Source organism: Micromys minutus, assembly GCF_963924665.1.
Source record: "Micromys minutus genome assembly, chromosome: 2".
Taxonomy (NCBI): domain Eukaryota; kingdom Metazoa; phylum Chordata; class Mammalia; order Rodentia; family Muridae; genus Micromys; species Micromys minutus.
Window position 1 is genome coordinate 77,951,827 of NC_137971.1, and position 16,751 is coordinate 77,968,577.

Sequence of the window (16,751 nt, forward strand, 5' to 3'; positions counted from 1 at the left end):
CCATCCCAGGTCCCAGGAAAGAGCAGCACTAAAGCCAAATACATCACACTCCATGGGGACTGAGCAGGATCCTGGTCTGCACTACAGAGCACATGTGTCCAAAAGAAGCTCTCCCCATGAGGCCAGACACGCTCTAAGGTCCCAGGTTTCCAGACAACCCTACTGTAACCATTGTTTCTCATGATGCCGTAGGGTCTCACCTGAAGCATGTCTTCAGAAGGCCACTTTCTGTTTTCTATTCATCCCCGAAATCTATCTGTCTAAACAATAGGGTTTCATGTTCTAAGACAATGGGTCTCAACCTTGCTAACGCTGTGACCCTTTAATACTACGGTTCCTCATGTTGTGCTGACCCCACCACCACCACCGCAAAATTCTTTTTGTTGCTGCTGGTTGTGGCGGTGGGTGCCCTTAGTCCTAACATTGAGGAGACAGAGGCAGGCGGCTCTCTGTGAGTTCAAGGCCAGCCTGGTCTGGAGAGGGAGTTCCAGGACAGCCAAAGCTACATAGAGAAACCCTGTCTTGGAAAAAGAAAAAAATTGTGGTGCTACTTCATAACTGTAATTTTGCTACTGTTACTTACTGTGATATAAATATCTAATATGCAGGATATCTGATATACTAAACCCTCCCCTCTCCCCACCCACCCAAAGGGCTCACTGCAGCCACTTTAGCAGAAGCAATGAATTCTAGGCTAGTGAAATCCTGCCTCAAAAAAGTAAGGTGGTGGCTCTGGAGGAACAAAACCTGTTTTCTACATGACCTGGGACTCTACATGAAAGAATACACATAGGTACATTTGCACACTCACAGACACAAGCATGTACATACATGCACACACACTCACATGAGCATGCACCAGATCCTGAAAACTGGATATATTGCAACCAAGACATGAAGATGACTTTGGCAAGGCCACAGGGTCTGGAGGCCAGCTGGCCACTGAGGTTTAATCCTGCTACTGCCAACCTGTGCTTCTGCAATAGAATCTGTTCTTAAAGCGATTACGTTTGAGGACACAAGGGCCACTATTTCAACGATGCCAAGGCGGAGCAAGTTTTACCGTGGTACAAGTACCTAGAGACAATTAAGTGGCATATTCATTATGGCTTAATTGTTACCAACGACAGCTTAATACAACCTTGCCTTCGCCACACGGATTCAGCAACATGCCCTTTCCATTCATGCTGGACATCAATATTTAATGTGAAGATCTGCTGGAGACATACAAAGTATTTCCAATTGCATCAGCACCAAACCAAACACTCTCCCTCTCACCTCAGAGTGTCCAGGGCTCTGCACTGAGTCAGGCTTGCTCAGCTCACAAGTTACCTCCTATCTGGGGGAGGGGCAGGGGTAGGGACTTTCTGTCATCCCTGCAAAGTACCCAAAAGGCTGTGCGTTCTGTCTGTGACTAGCAAGCCTAGTTTTCCTTAAGCACTAGGGATTAAGCATGACAGCTCATGCAGGCAACCTCAGCTCTTGGGAGATGAGGCAGGAGGATCTGGGGTTCAAGGTCGTCTTTGGCTTTAGAGCAAGTTTGAGGTCAGCCTAGGCTGCCTGCAACTCTGACACAGAAAACCAAACCAAGGGCTGGAGAGATGCTCAGTGGTTAAGAGCACCAACTGCTCTTCCAGAGGTCCTGAGTTCAAATCCCAGCAACCACATGGTGGCTCACAACTGCCTGTAATGAGATGTGATACCCTTTTCTGGTGTGTCTGAAGACAGCTACCGTGTACTTCTATATAATAAATAAATCTTTAAAAAAAACCAAACAAACAAACAAACAAAAACCAAGCAACAAAGAACAAAAGCAAACCAGGCCTGGGGAAATGGTCCCTTGAGTAAAGTCATGCGGTCTGAGTAGCTGAGGTCACATCTCTAGCACCCTTGTAAAGCCCAGCCAATGCTCCTATGTTAGTTGGCAAAAGACCCTGCTTCAAGACAAGAATGTCCTCTGACCTCCATATGCACACCATCATAAATATGCACCTGCACTCACACAGAAATGTACACATACAACATATATACACACAGAGAGAATTATTTTCCACAAGTGTATCAGTCAGTCTATGATAACCAGTATTTAGTACCACATGCATCTCAGATTCAGAAGGGAAAGTATGTGTTGTTATGAAGGGACTGCCCTTAATAGCACAGCTCTTTCAAGCCTCCATGTTAGCTGAGGCCACAGGTGGGGTGCCACAGGCAGACCACAAGCCTCCTTCTCTGTAAAAACGAAGACAAGCACCCGACCTAGTAATACACATAGAAAGCAGGAGCTGTCTGCTGGGAGTCTGGCACTCTCCACAGTAAGGCCTCAGCCTATATTCCATCTCCCCACCCCACCAGACTGTCCTGCTTCTGGCCTCTGGCCCTTTTCTGTGGCAGGAGGTCAGTCTCTAGGAGGTCCTTGAGTGCACTGTGGGCGCCTGGACTGCCCCTCCCTCCCGGGTTCTCAATGCCATCTGTTTTGGGAAGCTTTCTGGCTCTTCTCAGACAACTGAGAATTCCCTTCTGCTCTAGGGGTCCTCCCGTACACAGTGAAAGAAATTTTACCAACTGCCCTGTGAACTAACAGTCAACAGACCGGCTCTCCCTCACTAGAGCCGGGGGGGGGGGGGGCTCTATGTGCACCCTGGTTTCTGGAACAATGCTTTGCATATAAAAAAAATGAGCATGAAAGGCCGGCAGGAGGCCGGAGGCCATGGATGGAGTTGAGGCTCCCTGTGCCTCTTTCTTGAGGTTCCATCAGCAACTGTCATTCATCCCCAGTCGCCACACTCCCAATGGCAGAAGGGTCCTGTCTGTTTCAGTGCGGATCGGGTTTCATGCCACTGCCCACCTGTGAACCGTTCCCGCTCTAACTGACCAGAGGCCTCAGGGTTGGGGGACACAGTGACATCCACTGCACTCAAGGCTTTCCTCACAAGAGTCACAACTGCAGCCCTCCACAGATGCTGAGAGCCTCGTGAGTGATAGGAAGCAGGTTTATCCTCCAAAAGCAGCTTCTCGCCTCTGGAAAGGGGAAACGCAGAGGCCTTCCTCCCACCTACTGCTGCGTCTGGCTGCAGCCTCAACTGCCACCGTCATGGTACAGAGAAGCCAGCAGCTCCCAACAGCAGCCTGCAGTGGTGTCTGCTTTATGCGTCCCCAGGTTCCTCGTGCTGAGCTGCACAGCGGCTCCAGCCAGTATGCCCTCAGGTGAAGGCACATGCTAGGACCTACTGTGCTTTACTTCAATATAAATATAAAGCTAAAGGCTTGGGGTGGGGCTGGCTTCCTCACAGACGCTGTCCACCTGCGAGGTTTGCCACCGTTAGTCTTTACTGTTCATTTCTCAGTGGGGCGCAACCCAGGCTTCCCTCATGCCTCAGCTTCTAAAGTGCTGGGGTCATAGGCATGGCTCCTCTATCACCACCTTTATAAACCGGGACTAAAGATGGAGTTCAGCTGGTAGTGATCCCAGGCATACGCAAACCCTGGAGCTCAGTCCCTAGACCTCATGAATTGGGTGTGGCGGCCCATGCCTATTGTCTCAGCACTAGGAAGGCCATCCTCAGCTACCAAGTGAGTGTGAGGCCAGCTTGGGGTTCTAGAGAAAAGAATCATCACCTCACGTTATCGTGCGGTTACCACTCATCTGGGAAGCACCTTCAGCACACAGGTGAGGGGGAACACAATGCCAGAGCCCTGCTACCTCAGCAAACAGAAGCAAGGCCCCATGGCTTGGCCGTCTGGAGGAGAAGAAAAGGCAGGGCAGCCAAGACCTGGTTGCTAGTTATTAACAACAGTTGGGAAGCAATTAAGAGAGGGTGAGGATCAAGAAAGGTTAAGGACCGAGCTAGCCTTGCTTTGTCCACAGGTGGGGGTGGGGTAAGGGGGTGGGGGGTGAGCAGGGAATGTGGGGGAAGGGGCGGGGGAGGGCAGCAGCTGAGTACAGTACAGCTTACCAGAGACAGAGCATATGAACTAGGCTCTGGCTAACATCTTTAAAAGTACACTGGAAAAAGTGAAAGTTAAAAGAAGGGAATGAGAGCGGGTAGGGTGAAAGAAAACAGAAAACACTGTGGACTTGTATGAAATTAACTAATAAAAAATCCCTGCTGTGGAGCAGGCCTCACGCCCACCCATGACAGCCACTGCCACACACACAGGTCCATCTTTCTGGGCAAGTCAGTGCTGCAGCATGCACAGTCCGGTGGTAGGTGGGTCCACTGAGGCCTTTTTCTCCTACGATAGCCTACACAGAACCTTCTAGCACTATGGAAGCTAGCCAGTAACGAGGGAGTCTGCGGGTCAGTTTGAGGTCAGGTTCTCTGTATCGACAGCCAGTGAGAGGTGTCTTCAGCAACAGCCTTACCATGCAGCTATGATGGGTAAGAGCCTCTATTGTTTTAGGGACCTTTGGCACCTCCCTGAACAGTGACTCCTAGGGACGTAGCTCATGCCTTAAATGACACAAACTTGGGAGCAGTATTAACCATCCATGCAAGATAATTCCATTGAAAATTTTCAAACATTACAGTTTGAACTTAGTTTACTAACTACTGGGTTTCAGTTAGGCCACCCCCTCCTCCACCCTTCTGTTACATCGGAACCACATTGCAAGACCACAATGAATATGGATGTGATAGTCCCTCTGTAGTAGGTCGATATCCCGGGAGCTGAACTGCTGGGTCATCTGGCCGTTCCAGTTCTTTGAGAACCCTCCAGACTGATTTCCCAAGTAACTGCACTAGCCTACACACCTGCCAACACTGGGCGAGTGTACTGCCGTGTCCACACTTCTAGTTGTGGTCACAGGCCCTAAGGTACAGCCTGCTGTTGTTACTTCCGATTACCTTATAAACACTCATGCTTACACCCGATACTGGGCTTGCTCTCGGCCCTGGTCAGAGAAGCTCCCTTCTTGCAGTGAGCAGCAGTCAAGGCAAAGATACATACTGGCCAGAGTGCTGGGAAGAGTCTTAGTGCTGTGCCCTAACTAATACCTCACCCCATTGCTACAGTCCCTGCCAAGGCTTGGGGAGCACCGAAGAAAACGAGGTGCAGAGAACGGAAGAAAGCTGCCTTCTCCTCCCCCAGCAGCTGGCAGTTGCCAATAACCACCCCTCCCCGCCCCCCAGCCAGGAGTGGAGCTTCTTGCCTGCTTCCCTTCTCTAAGCTGAGTTTTCGTCTGGCCTGGGCACATGCAGGCAGGTGCTGGAAATGCTGCCACAGACACTGAGTTCATATATACGACTGTCCTGTTGTGTCTGGGGAACACTTCCCTTGTATCCTCCGTCCCCTCTGACTTACACTATTTCTTACGCCCCTCTCCTCCACAAGGATCTCTGAACCTTGGGAGGAAGGAATAGGGTCAACGGCACTCGGTGGGTGCCGAAATCCAAGAGCAGCACCAATGGGACTTGATAGGTTTAATAAAACAACGAGAAACGGGAGGGACTAGTTGGGTGTGAGAGGTGGATCTGTGAGTTGTTGGCTGAGGACTGACTGTAATCAAAATACATTGTACTAAATTCTCCAGTAACTAACAAGATTCATAAAGAAGGAAAAAGCAGAGGGTCATAGGTTTAAAACATACAAAGTTAAAAAGAATGTACTGGGAAGATTACTGATATCTTCCAATAGGATATAGCAGGTTTCCCATGCTCCAGTGGGTGTCCCTAAACCCATGCACACACAGGCAGCACCAAGTAGACCCAGGGGGCTATTAAAAACAAAGGCTTGAAGCTGGAAGAGGATCATGTGTCACTGACCTTCTGTATTACACGGGGAATAGAGGGGCTGAAGGGAGAGAAAATAATAGGGGGCTGATATGATTATGTTTCACTGTATACGTGTATGAACGCCTCAAGAATAAAGGAAAACGTAAAAATAGAAACAAAACTACAAGCAGGGTAGAGAGCTCTGAGCTGGCTCTGGTCACAGCCCTGAGCCTAGCTGGCATTCTTGCTCTGTTGCACTGAGCTGCACATTCCCTGATCTGAAGCCCAATTCAGCCATCTTGAAAGAAATGCTGGCGTTCCCACAGACCAGAGGGTTTTGCCTGTGAGAAAGCAATCCAAAGGGTTGGGTGTAGAGGCGTATGCTTATAAATCCAACACACTGCAGGCTGAGGCAGGAGGATCATAAGTTTGAAGCCCAGCCAGGGCAGGACTACATAGCAAGATCACTGACACGGAGAAGGAGACAAACGGGGAGGGGGGGAGGAGAGAAAGACAGACACCCGGAGAAAGAAATGGGCCCTCAAAACTCCCAAAGCCCTGTGCTGTTAACGTTGCAGCTACAGTCAGTGCCATGTTAACGCTGAGGTTGCAGAGACAGCTAAGATTCCAACTCTGCAGCCACCTTGTGCCAGCGGTCCGGAGCTCTCGGCTCTCAGGTTACCGCTTCCTTTATTCTCAAAGTCGACGGGACACGCCATCACCTCTGCTTTGTTCATGGATAAGCACAAAAAGGCGGATTTGTCTGAGGCCATCTATTTCCCAAAGTGGCAGGACCAGAGGCAGACCCACAGTGTCCTGGAGACTTGAAAGCCGCCAGCAGTCAGGGCCTCAGCACACCCTGCTGGTGGCCAATCACACTAATCAACCCTACTCCTCCCAGCCTTTGCTCACATCATTCACTCCATCCGAAGGCTGCGTACTCCTTCCCTCTTGTCTTCCCACACCCTCCTTATAAGTACACACTTTCTTCCGAGCCACCGACAAACAAGGACAAGAAGCTATCTGGAGTAAGGGCGCAAAGAAAAGACAGGGAGGCGTTTCTGAGTTGCCTTCAGGTAGGAAGCAGTGGTGTGTGAGTTTATGTGGATGCTCTGTGATCCAGGGTGACAAGCAAGAATGTCTGCAGTAAATGCCAGCGTGATCCTATCTTGTGTTGGGACCTTTGCAAACAAGATCCTAAGATGGTCTAAAGGGGATTTCGAGACCCCGAACTCAGCCCTGGCAGAGGCCTACCCTAAAGTGGAGATGCGGTCAAGGCAGGATGAAAACAAGCCAGGGAATAAACCAGGAAGAGGGTGATGCTTCAGAGATGCAGCTGAGATGGGAGGACGTTCTTGGAGACAAACAAAGCAGCCAGCTCCCACGAGCTTCTTATTTAGCTCTCTCCTTCTCAGTAATTGGCTGCATTATTTATTTGGCCAGTAACTGCTCTGTGTGGCTTTCAGGGCAACAGTGATGGGCTTTTAAGGTTTAGTGCGACTGCATTTAGACTCTGAGCAAAAATCATCAGATGAATTTTTAAACATGAAGCAGACACCACATCACTGTGCCCGGCAGTAGCTTAAAGTCAGGGTGAAGGCAGCAGCCTGGAGTTCAAACACCATGGTGCTGAGCTTACACCCCCTCCCTTCCCGGTCTCACCTTCCCAACACCCTTCCCATACTTAGAAGAAGCCTCTCGTGTGAGCTGCTCAGGGAGTGGAGTGTCACCCCAATAGCAGGGTATTTCCATGCGTCTGGTGTTCAGACACATGAACAAACACAGACTACCCTTGAGTCTGCTGTGGCAAAGCAGCCTCGCCTTCTCAGGCTCTCTTGGCATGGTAGCCCAGGATGTCTGACCAGGTCTGAGATAGACTGGGAAAGGTCAAGACATAAAAATATCTGTCTCGCTCCGCCTCTGTGTGGCCTGACTCCCGTGCTTCCTACTAGAGAAGTATTTAAAAACATTCCCTGGCTGCTGTGCTCTTTCCTCCGTCAAGGCATTGCTCAGTACGTGCACACAGGGATGGATGTGGCTGGGTCAGACATCCTAAGTAGCAAGGGGGCATCAAGGATAGAGAGACAGGCTTACCTTGGGAGAGGCACTGGTTGGCCAAGGCAACCTGACCGGAATGGAGGTAGAGGTTGAGGCGGGTGAAGATCCCCACCAGAGAGGGGATGGTGATGAAACAGTAGGCAACACAGGCCTAGAAAGATGGGAGACAGGGATGGTTAACCAAGATGCTCACGTTTACTACACCCGTTTCAAAGCAGACGCACAGCACTTACTCAGTCTGTTCTCCCCAACACACACACACACACACACACACACACACACACACACACACACACACACACACACGCATGCACGCACTCCCCATCAATCCCCATTCTGATGTGCCCTGGGACATTGGGGAAGGAGAAAGGGGGAAAATAGAGAATTTGAAAACTCATCCCTCACTCTACTTACGCAAAAGAGAAACTGCTTGCTAAGAAATATGTGGGTACCTAAATGGGCCACCTTGTCTGGCCTCAGTGGGAGAGGATGTGCCTAATTCTGCAGAGACTTAATGTGTGTGTGTGTGGGGGGGGTGATACCTGGGGTGGGGGCTCCTCCTCCTCAAGGGAGAAGGCAAAGGTGGAATGAGGGGAGGGTGCTAGTGTTGAGATGTAAAGTGAATAAATAAATTTAATTTAAAAAGAATGTTTTGTATGTAACAACATCCATCAATATATAAAATGTACATGTAAAACAATACGGGGGTAGTGGGAAGCTAGCTGGAGATAAAATGCCTAATAGTGGCTGACCCTAAGGATATAGGGAGAAGGTAAAAGGGAGAGGTGGACGCTTCCTTTCACTATAATCACTTGGGTGTGGTTTCACTTTAAAAGATGGGACACTACCACTCTACTATGAGTAGGAGTGTCAACTTAAGAGGCTGACATCTGGATGAACTTTGACTCAGATATAACCTTAAGAGCAAAAATTATATTAGGTCTTCCAGTCACAGGCATGAGGATATTATATGAAAATGGTATTGCTAGAGAAACTTTTGTATTAATATATTGGAAAAATTCAAGAGAACATGGCTGGCACACAGAGATACAAACGCATCTCAACCACCTTGGAACACCAGAGGAAGAACATCCCTTTGTCTGAGGTGTTTCTAGCTTCAAGGAGTTTTGGATTTTGGAATATTTGTGTATATAATACACAGTGGGGTATCCTGTAGAGGGGACCCCCAAGTCTAAACACAGAATTCTGTTATGTTCCCTATGTGCATTATACATGTGCAAGGAAAGGCAGCTGTGTACAGCACTTTCAGTAACTTTATACAGGAAACAGTCATCATATGGAGCTGCCCATTGATAGCAGCACAGCAAGTTTCAGATTTTAGAAAGTTTTGGAACTGGAGATTGGACATCTATGATTTGTGTTGAACTTAGGCTTCTTGGACATTTCTTTTGAAAACAGTACAGAAGCTGATCATCCCATCACTTCCTTGGGAAAAACAAATCTAGAAAATTAACACTAAGCCATCCTTATGATGGTACATTCAGCTCCCGCAGCCCTACCTCCGAGCATTTAGCAATGTGCAAACTCAGGGCCCACCGAAGCTCCAAGCCTGGAGCCCTTATCTTTAGAACACACCCGGACAAACGCAGCCGTCTTTCTGGAGTGATTTCCCTTCATGACTTTCCTTGTTTCCATTGCCAACCGGTTCACACTCTAGATTATGAGGAGACAATAAAACAGAAATGGTAATGAATGTTCAAAACCCAACTTAACATCTTCCAGAGGTTGTGGGCTCCACAGACATCAATACGAACAAGCAGACAAAGCCAAGCAGGTGGCCCCACATGCTTGCCGAACTTACGCAGGTTAGGCTGTCGTGGCTTGAGCAAACACCTCCAAGTCAGCAGGGGAAAGGGCACTAGCTGCGTTGGTCATGTGTGTCAATGAGCACAACTAAGAACTCTTTGTGCTTTGAAGAATACCCAGGGTTCATTCACCCCGTTTCCAAAAGTTCCATATCCCAAGGAAACTTCCAAATCTAGTAGACCCAGCAACGTAACCACATGGAGCTAAGACTAACCACAGTAACCACAGCGTTGTCTGTTACTCAGATGACACACATCACTAGTTCATTTGAGCCTTAGAACTCTGTTGGGTGGGTACTATGACCAACCCCCAATTTATAGATAAAGTCTCTAGAGTTACGTCTTAGAATGATTTGTGCAAAATAACACAAGAAGAAACGAGCACATACAGAGTGCTCTTCTTCTTCTATAGGTGTTAATCGATTAAAAAGAATGGAGTTTTGGTTCCCAAACTGTGTACCATGGCATCCTCAGGGAGCTGCAATCCAGGGAAGAGTTTAAGGAACAGCAACTGTTGGACTCTGTGCAAAGTGCTGGTGTCATGTAGCTCGTGACTCAAAACTGCACCAAATTCCATCCCTTGTAGCCACACTCTGCATAAGTGGACTTTTCGGCAGCTATGGTGACAAAGCAAATGCCTGTGTGTGTGTGTGTGTGTGAGTGTGTGAGTGTGTGTGTGTGTGTGTGTGTGTGTGAGTGTGTGAGTGTGCGACAGACGAGGAGTGGAAAATAAGCATTGGTATGGCAGTTGATCAGATTCCAAGGCTGGGACTGTGCAGCACTGACAAGCTTGTCCACACTTCAGCAGGAAGTAGTTACGGTTGTGTAAGAGGTGTTCTTCTTCATGTTCTGCTGGATACAGGCATAGAACCCAGAGCCTCACAAATAAAAGCTGCCACTGTGCTCCATACCCAGTCTGTTTTCCTTTATGTGTGTGTATGTGTGTGTGTGTGTGTGTATAATTTTACTTATTTAATAATAACCAAAACTGTTAAATTAACTGGCTAATTCTTTTGACCCAGGGGTCACTAAGACTATAGAATGCTAGCCCAAGGGAGCAGAGAGACAAGGACCTCCAGGTTACCTGCTCATCAGTGGACTCAGTGCAGACCACTTAACTCTTGTCGCTATCATGCAGAAATGAGAGCATACAAATTTCTCAGAGGCCGGGGGTGGGGATGGGGGAGAAGGTTAGACAAGAAGAAAGAAAATCAATGAAACATAAAAAGAAAGAAAAAAGATGACTGTGAGTGCTCAAAAACTTAAGCAATGCTGTGGACCTGATCGGTCTCCGAGAAACCAACTTTCCAGCCCAGGAGAGTAGCAGGAGGGTGTCTGAAGAATCACACACTCCAGGCTGGTTGATCCCAGCACTCTGGTGTGGGCACGGTGCTGTAGAGGCAGGAGGGTCAGCAGCTTAAAGCAAAGCCTCAGCTACATAGTGAATTTGAAGCCAGCCTGGGCTACGTGAGACCTAGCCTCAGGAACACTCCCAAACTGAGCTAGAATGTGGTGTACTGATAACCAACCAACACTCATTGAAAGAACACATGACAAGAACGCTCACATGGATCAACTGCACAAGAACAGGCTCCAGGTTGCAAAACATCGACCTGGACTCAACGTAGAAGCTGAGCTGCTGTTCAAAATCACGGCCAAAGGACACCTAGAATCAAAGAGAAAGAGATGAGAAAAGGCAGTTAGTGTTGTTATTAGTGGGAAGACGAATGTGTGCACATCCACACACTCATGTGCATACACTGACACACACGCATACTCTCTCTCTCTCTCTCTCTCTCTCTCTCTCTCTCTCTCTCTCTCTCTCTCTCCCTCCCCCTGACTACAGAGGTCTCATGTTCCTTAAGCCCAAGTAAAACTGAAACACCACTTGAGCCACCCAGCTCTGTGGCAAGGACAAGCAGTCCAGGGGCACAAATTAGAAGCTGGGCAAAAATAGAATTTTCCAGAGCAGGAAGGAAAGGAAATCATGGAATTTTCACAGAACATAAATTGGGTCCCTGGGAGCCATTTATGACAGGGGCTTCCCTGAGACAGGCCACGCCCAACAGTTTCCTGACCTCGGCAGCTCCTAGTGGTAGCCAGGGCCACAAAGGAAGTTTCTCCACCACAGCCCCTGGACACCCCTTCCCTTTATGACAGTAGAAGGCTCCAGCACTCCTCAAATCAGTTTACTGTCCCCATGGTAGATACGAGGCTCACACCGTATCCCCTGTGACTCAGTAACCTTCAGACAAAGGCAGAAGAAGAGAAACTGCCCTGGTCAGCATGCTTCGTAAGTCAAAGAGAAAGGACAGGCACTTGGTAAAACCCCCAGGCCCATTTTCTACCTGGGAACAGAAAGGCCGAGTGTGAATTTTTATCGGAATTGATGACACCCATGGAACCAGCAGGCAGCTTCACCCTGCTGCTGAGCAGGCCACCGGTTCTCAACACTTTTACCCCCGTCAGTTTGGATTCTGTTGTTTTAGTAAGACAGAGGATTCCAAGCCAGGTGTGTGAGGTGTGCCTACACCTCATTACAATCCTAATACTGAGGCAGCATGACTTCCTCAGTCCAGAAGTTCAAAGCCAGCCTCGGCAGCACAGTAAGACCTCAGCAACACCCAGAATTAAGATGAGTCAGGACAGCCTCACACTTCCATACTGTACTCCGCCCCCCCCCCCCCATGAAAAACAGCACTATGTGAGATATAAAAACATGACATGAATGGGCAGGAAAAAGCTACGTGGAAGAAAATGGAGTCCTCTAGCAACATCCTTGGAAAGTAAGCAAGGCGTTCCCAGTTCCATCAAGCCTGACACCCTTCAGAGAAGCCTTGATGCCCAGTCAACCCACAGACATACAAAGAGAATAAGGCAGATGACGGCTGCTGAGGGAGGAGTCAACTGTCACAGTAATCAGCCCAGGGTCCAGTAAATAATCCCATGTCCACACGCATGCAAGGAACGCTAATGAGACTCGGTGGGTCACACAAAAACCAAAAAAGACATGAAAATAAGAGAGAGACTTGTTGGAAAAGGGTGGGGGGAGTGGGAGGGTGATGGGGAGATGTGAAAAATGCAATATTTACAACTATACAATCATCAAATAGGTATTCTATGCTTCCACGCTCAGGGAAACTGCCACCCAGCAGCACATGAACACAACGGTGGTGTACACACACATGGCACTCTGCCCAGAGACAGGTTTGCCACCCGATGATCCACATCACAGCTGTTTCCTCTTCATTCTTGGTCTTTATGATTTGGGTCACCAGGCAACTTTCAGGCCTCCCAAGCTGTGATGGTTAACCACAACTGTCAACTTTACTGACTTTAGAATCACCAGGGAAACAGGTCTCTAAGGATTATAGCTTTTGAGTAGATAAAAAGGTCTACCCTGAGTGTAGATAGTACCTGTATTCCTTGGGTTGTGGTCCCAGACTACAGAAGAGGAGAGACTGTGCTTAGCACAAGCATTTCTGTCCCCTGGCCCCTCTCTCTGCCTGACTGCAGACAAAAAGAGGCTGTGACTTCAAGTTCCTACTTGGTGACATCACCACCACCATCCCTGTCCTGATAGACTGGACTCCTGACAGACTGTACTCCAGACAAACTGTATTCCTGAACTACAAGCCAAAACGAACCTTCCTTGCTTAAGCTAATGTGTGATATTTGGTAACAGAAACAAGAAATGCAACTAGTATACAAGTTTATCCAAAGAGCTCCAGTCTCAGAACATACTAGAGCCCGTCGTGCTAGGCCATAGGGTTGGAAGGAAGCCTGTACAGGACAGAAAGCTCAGAGAGGAGGGTGGAACCAAAGGTGACATAGATGGGAGGTCCTGTGGCAGAGGAGACCCCAAGTCCCACCACTCCCCAGGAACATGCAACTACACTGTGTGGAAGGAGCCAGTAAATCCCTGTTTCACCTCTCCCCGTTGACTTTTCCCACAGTTGGCTTATCCTGGCTCTCTCTGCCCCCGGGGAGCCTTGGCAAACATAAAATTTCTAATTCCATCTTATCTCAGTAAAAATGAACAGCACTGGGAACTACGCTGTGAACCACTCTCCGCAGTGGGAATAGGCATTACATCATGTTTCCAAGTGGACTGAAGCTTTCTTCCCACAAACTTACCATTTTTATAAAGCCATTGATCAAATGGGCCAGCATCCTTTTCTCGTCCTCAAGCGTGAGAGCACTGGAATCAATAATGGTGCATAATTAACATGGAGGCAGCAAATGTAGCCGTCTGGACAGAAAAGCAACAGGGGCAGGCACCTTAACGAGCTGAGGCGCCTGTGCAATTTCCAGATGTGAAACTCCCAACAGGCTGCCTGTCTAGCTTCAGACAGACGTGTTAAGCAAAGGGAACACAATTCAAATGTCAGTTTCCTCTCCTGAAAGACGCCCTGCCATTCTGAAAGGGTGTTTATCAACAGCACAAGAGAAGGCAGCTTTCTCTTTGGAATTCAGGCAGCCAGCTCTAATATCAGTTTGCATTTCAGAGAAAACCTGGCATCTCCTCATTTTTAAAGAATTCCACCACACACCCAAGGACTAACAAATGCCCACACACTCGCCATCAAGCTCCTAGTGTCCCCTGCTGCCTTGTGACATTTTCCCGGGACTACCCATCCCACCTCCACCCAGCCATCCACCTTTATTTTTGGATGCAATTAAAAACAGATCTCATTTATAACTGACAGAAATTTTAACACAAATACACATTTCTAATTGTTGAGTCTGGCTTTGATTATATATACAAATAGTTCCTCGGGTTTATTTTTAAAGGTTTTTGTTGTTGTTGTTGTGGTTTTTTTAAGTTTTTAAAACAGTTGGTGTTGCTGCTTGAGGTCAGTGGCGGAGTGATGGCCCAGCACTGCGTAAGGCCTTGGGTTTAATCTCCAGGAATGAAAACCAATAGGAATCAAAGTTTTATTTGTGTCATCATAAGGGAAAGTACGTTTTGGCAAATATTGCATTGTCTTTTGACTTACAATATGTCCTTGTTTCCAGTATTTGAGACACGGTCTCAATGTATATGACTCAGGCTGGCCTCCTGCCTGACCCTCCCGAGAACTGGGCTTAGAGGCGCACGGCATCATGCTTGGTGCCCTGCAGTTCTTTAGGACAGCATCCTCCAGCCTTCCTCATTGCTAGGTCTGACAAAGCGAATGCAGGTCAAGTGTGACTCTTGCACTCGGTGTCCCTCAGAGAAAGCTGCTTTTCTTTAAGGCGTGGCCTGTGGGCTGTTGAGGTAGGCCACCTTCCCGTGGGAGGATGGACAGCAAGACTCAGCAGGGGTGGAGCGGCAACAACACAGAAGGAACTTGGGTCCTTGAGTGCAGCACCTGAGAGCTATCAGTCTCCACTGCAGGCCTCTGAGCCAAACACTACCTTGCACATGTAAGTATCTATGAGCCTTTACTTCTACTTTTTGCTCAATTAAAGTCTACTGGGCTAACTTATTACGAACATGTATTATTATTGCTGTTGTTAAGACAAAGTCCTACCATGTAGTCTGACCTTGAACGTGTGATCCTCCTGCCTTAGTCTTCTGTGTGCTGGGATTGCTAGCGTGTGCCTGGCAAAGTATAATACTGGTAACATTTAGATTTTAATAACTACACATGGATTTGAAGACACAGTTATAAAGATTCTAAAATTAATGGATTGAAATAAAATTATAAAGACAAAAAACATAAAAAGCAAAGGGTGGGGGGGAGGTAGCTCATCCTCTGGTAGAAAGGCCTGACCTGACACTAGACCTGAGCTTTCAACAACCCGGGCACTTAAAGCCAATGTAAGAAATAAAAGCTAGGAGACTTGGCTCAGCAGTTAAGAGGAGCCAAGTCCAAGTTTCAGAACCCAAACGCAGCTCACAGCTTACTGCAACTCCAGCTCCAAGAGACCCACATGAGACCCTCACACAGACACATGTGCAGAAAAGCCACCAATTCACATAAAATAAATAAATCATATCTTTAAAAAAGAAATGGAAGCTATGTCATTTGCATGTCAAGTAAGGAGCTAAGTGTGGTATCAATTAAGAGGCTATCTACTGGCTGGGTGAGCTGTCAATGTACCAACTACCACTCTCAGAAATCTCCAGGGGACACAGAACTGGATTCACTTGCACAATACCAGCCCCTTCTTCCCAATAGAAACCTCTCTGCAAAAAATATATGATATCTCATTTTTCCTCTGAAAGTTGGCCTATACTCCTTGCTCTATAGGTCTGGCAAGTTCTTGTCAACAGGAGTGTGTGCACACACTCACGCAGAGAACACAGAGACTGATGTCAAGCGTCTTTGCCAATTGTGCTGCACCTATTTTGAGCAGGGTCTCACTGAACCTGGAGTCTCTAGGTTCTGATAGTTGGGCTGGCTTGGGGGAATCCACCTGTCTCTGTCTCCCGACCAGTGAGGTTACAGATGTGCACAGCAGCATCTGGTTTTGACATAGGTGCCAGGGATCCAAGTCCAGGTCCTCTTGTTTGCACAACAGGCACTTTAGCAACAAACCATCCCCCTATCCCCCATGAGTAGATATCTCTTTTCATTTTTCTTGTTTTTAATGTGTACACGTGTGAGTCCGTATGAGATCATATACGCCAAGTGCATGCAGAAGCCTGCAGGAGTGAGAAGATGTCAGGTCCCCTGGCACTAGAGTTACATGAGATCATGAGCCAACAGCTGGGTCCTAGGAGTCCGCTGAGAGACTAAGGGAACTCTTATTCCGTGCACTCTCTCTCTCCAGCCCCAGTTTCCAGGAATCTAGACCAGGTCGAGCTGTTTGCAGCAGCTGCTTCTGGATGTGCCCATCCCATTTACTTCCTAATGCACCCCAGCCACATGCTTACTGTGGCCGTTTTAAGAGCTGCTTACTTCACGGAGTCGTGCATCGTCTTGCAAATGTGCAAAAGGGCATTGAGGATGACAGGGTCCTTGGTTGGCTCCTGCTGGTGCCTAGGAGACATTAAGAGACAACTGTAAAAGCTCTGTCCACAGCCATGATAGAGTGGGTTGGGTTCTCATCAGCTGTGTATGTCTAGGAACCCCAGTGCACCCCTGAGGTGCACTGCTCTGGCTTGCTCTCAGCTCTTCTGTAAGTCACAGGGTGCTCCTTACACGCTGGGCTGCTCCTCCTTGCA

The 16,751-nt window shown here is 48.1% G+C and overlaps 1 protein-coding gene across 1 annotated transcript in view; it reads right to left on the bottom strand.

The window, feature by feature from the left end:
• VPS35L (VPS35 endosomal protein sorting factor like) overlaps positions 1-16,751 on the bottom strand; it is a 98,241-nt gene that overhangs the window by 26,484 nt on the left and 55,006 nt on the right. The window contains exons 22-26 of the mRNA XM_080911622.1: positions 16,486-16,566; positions 13,733-13,796; positions 11,163-11,261; positions 9,366-9,443; positions 7,806-7,920 (exon numbers count right to left, since the gene is read on the bottom strand). Of these exons, the coding sequence (XP_080767748.1) occupies positions 7,806-7,920; positions 9,366-9,443; positions 11,163-11,261; positions 13,733-13,796; positions 16,486-16,566 (437 nt within the window). The remainder of the gene's footprint in view (positions 1-7,805; positions 7,921-9,365; positions 9,444-11,162; positions 11,262-13,732; positions 13,797-16,485; positions 16,567-16,751) is intronic.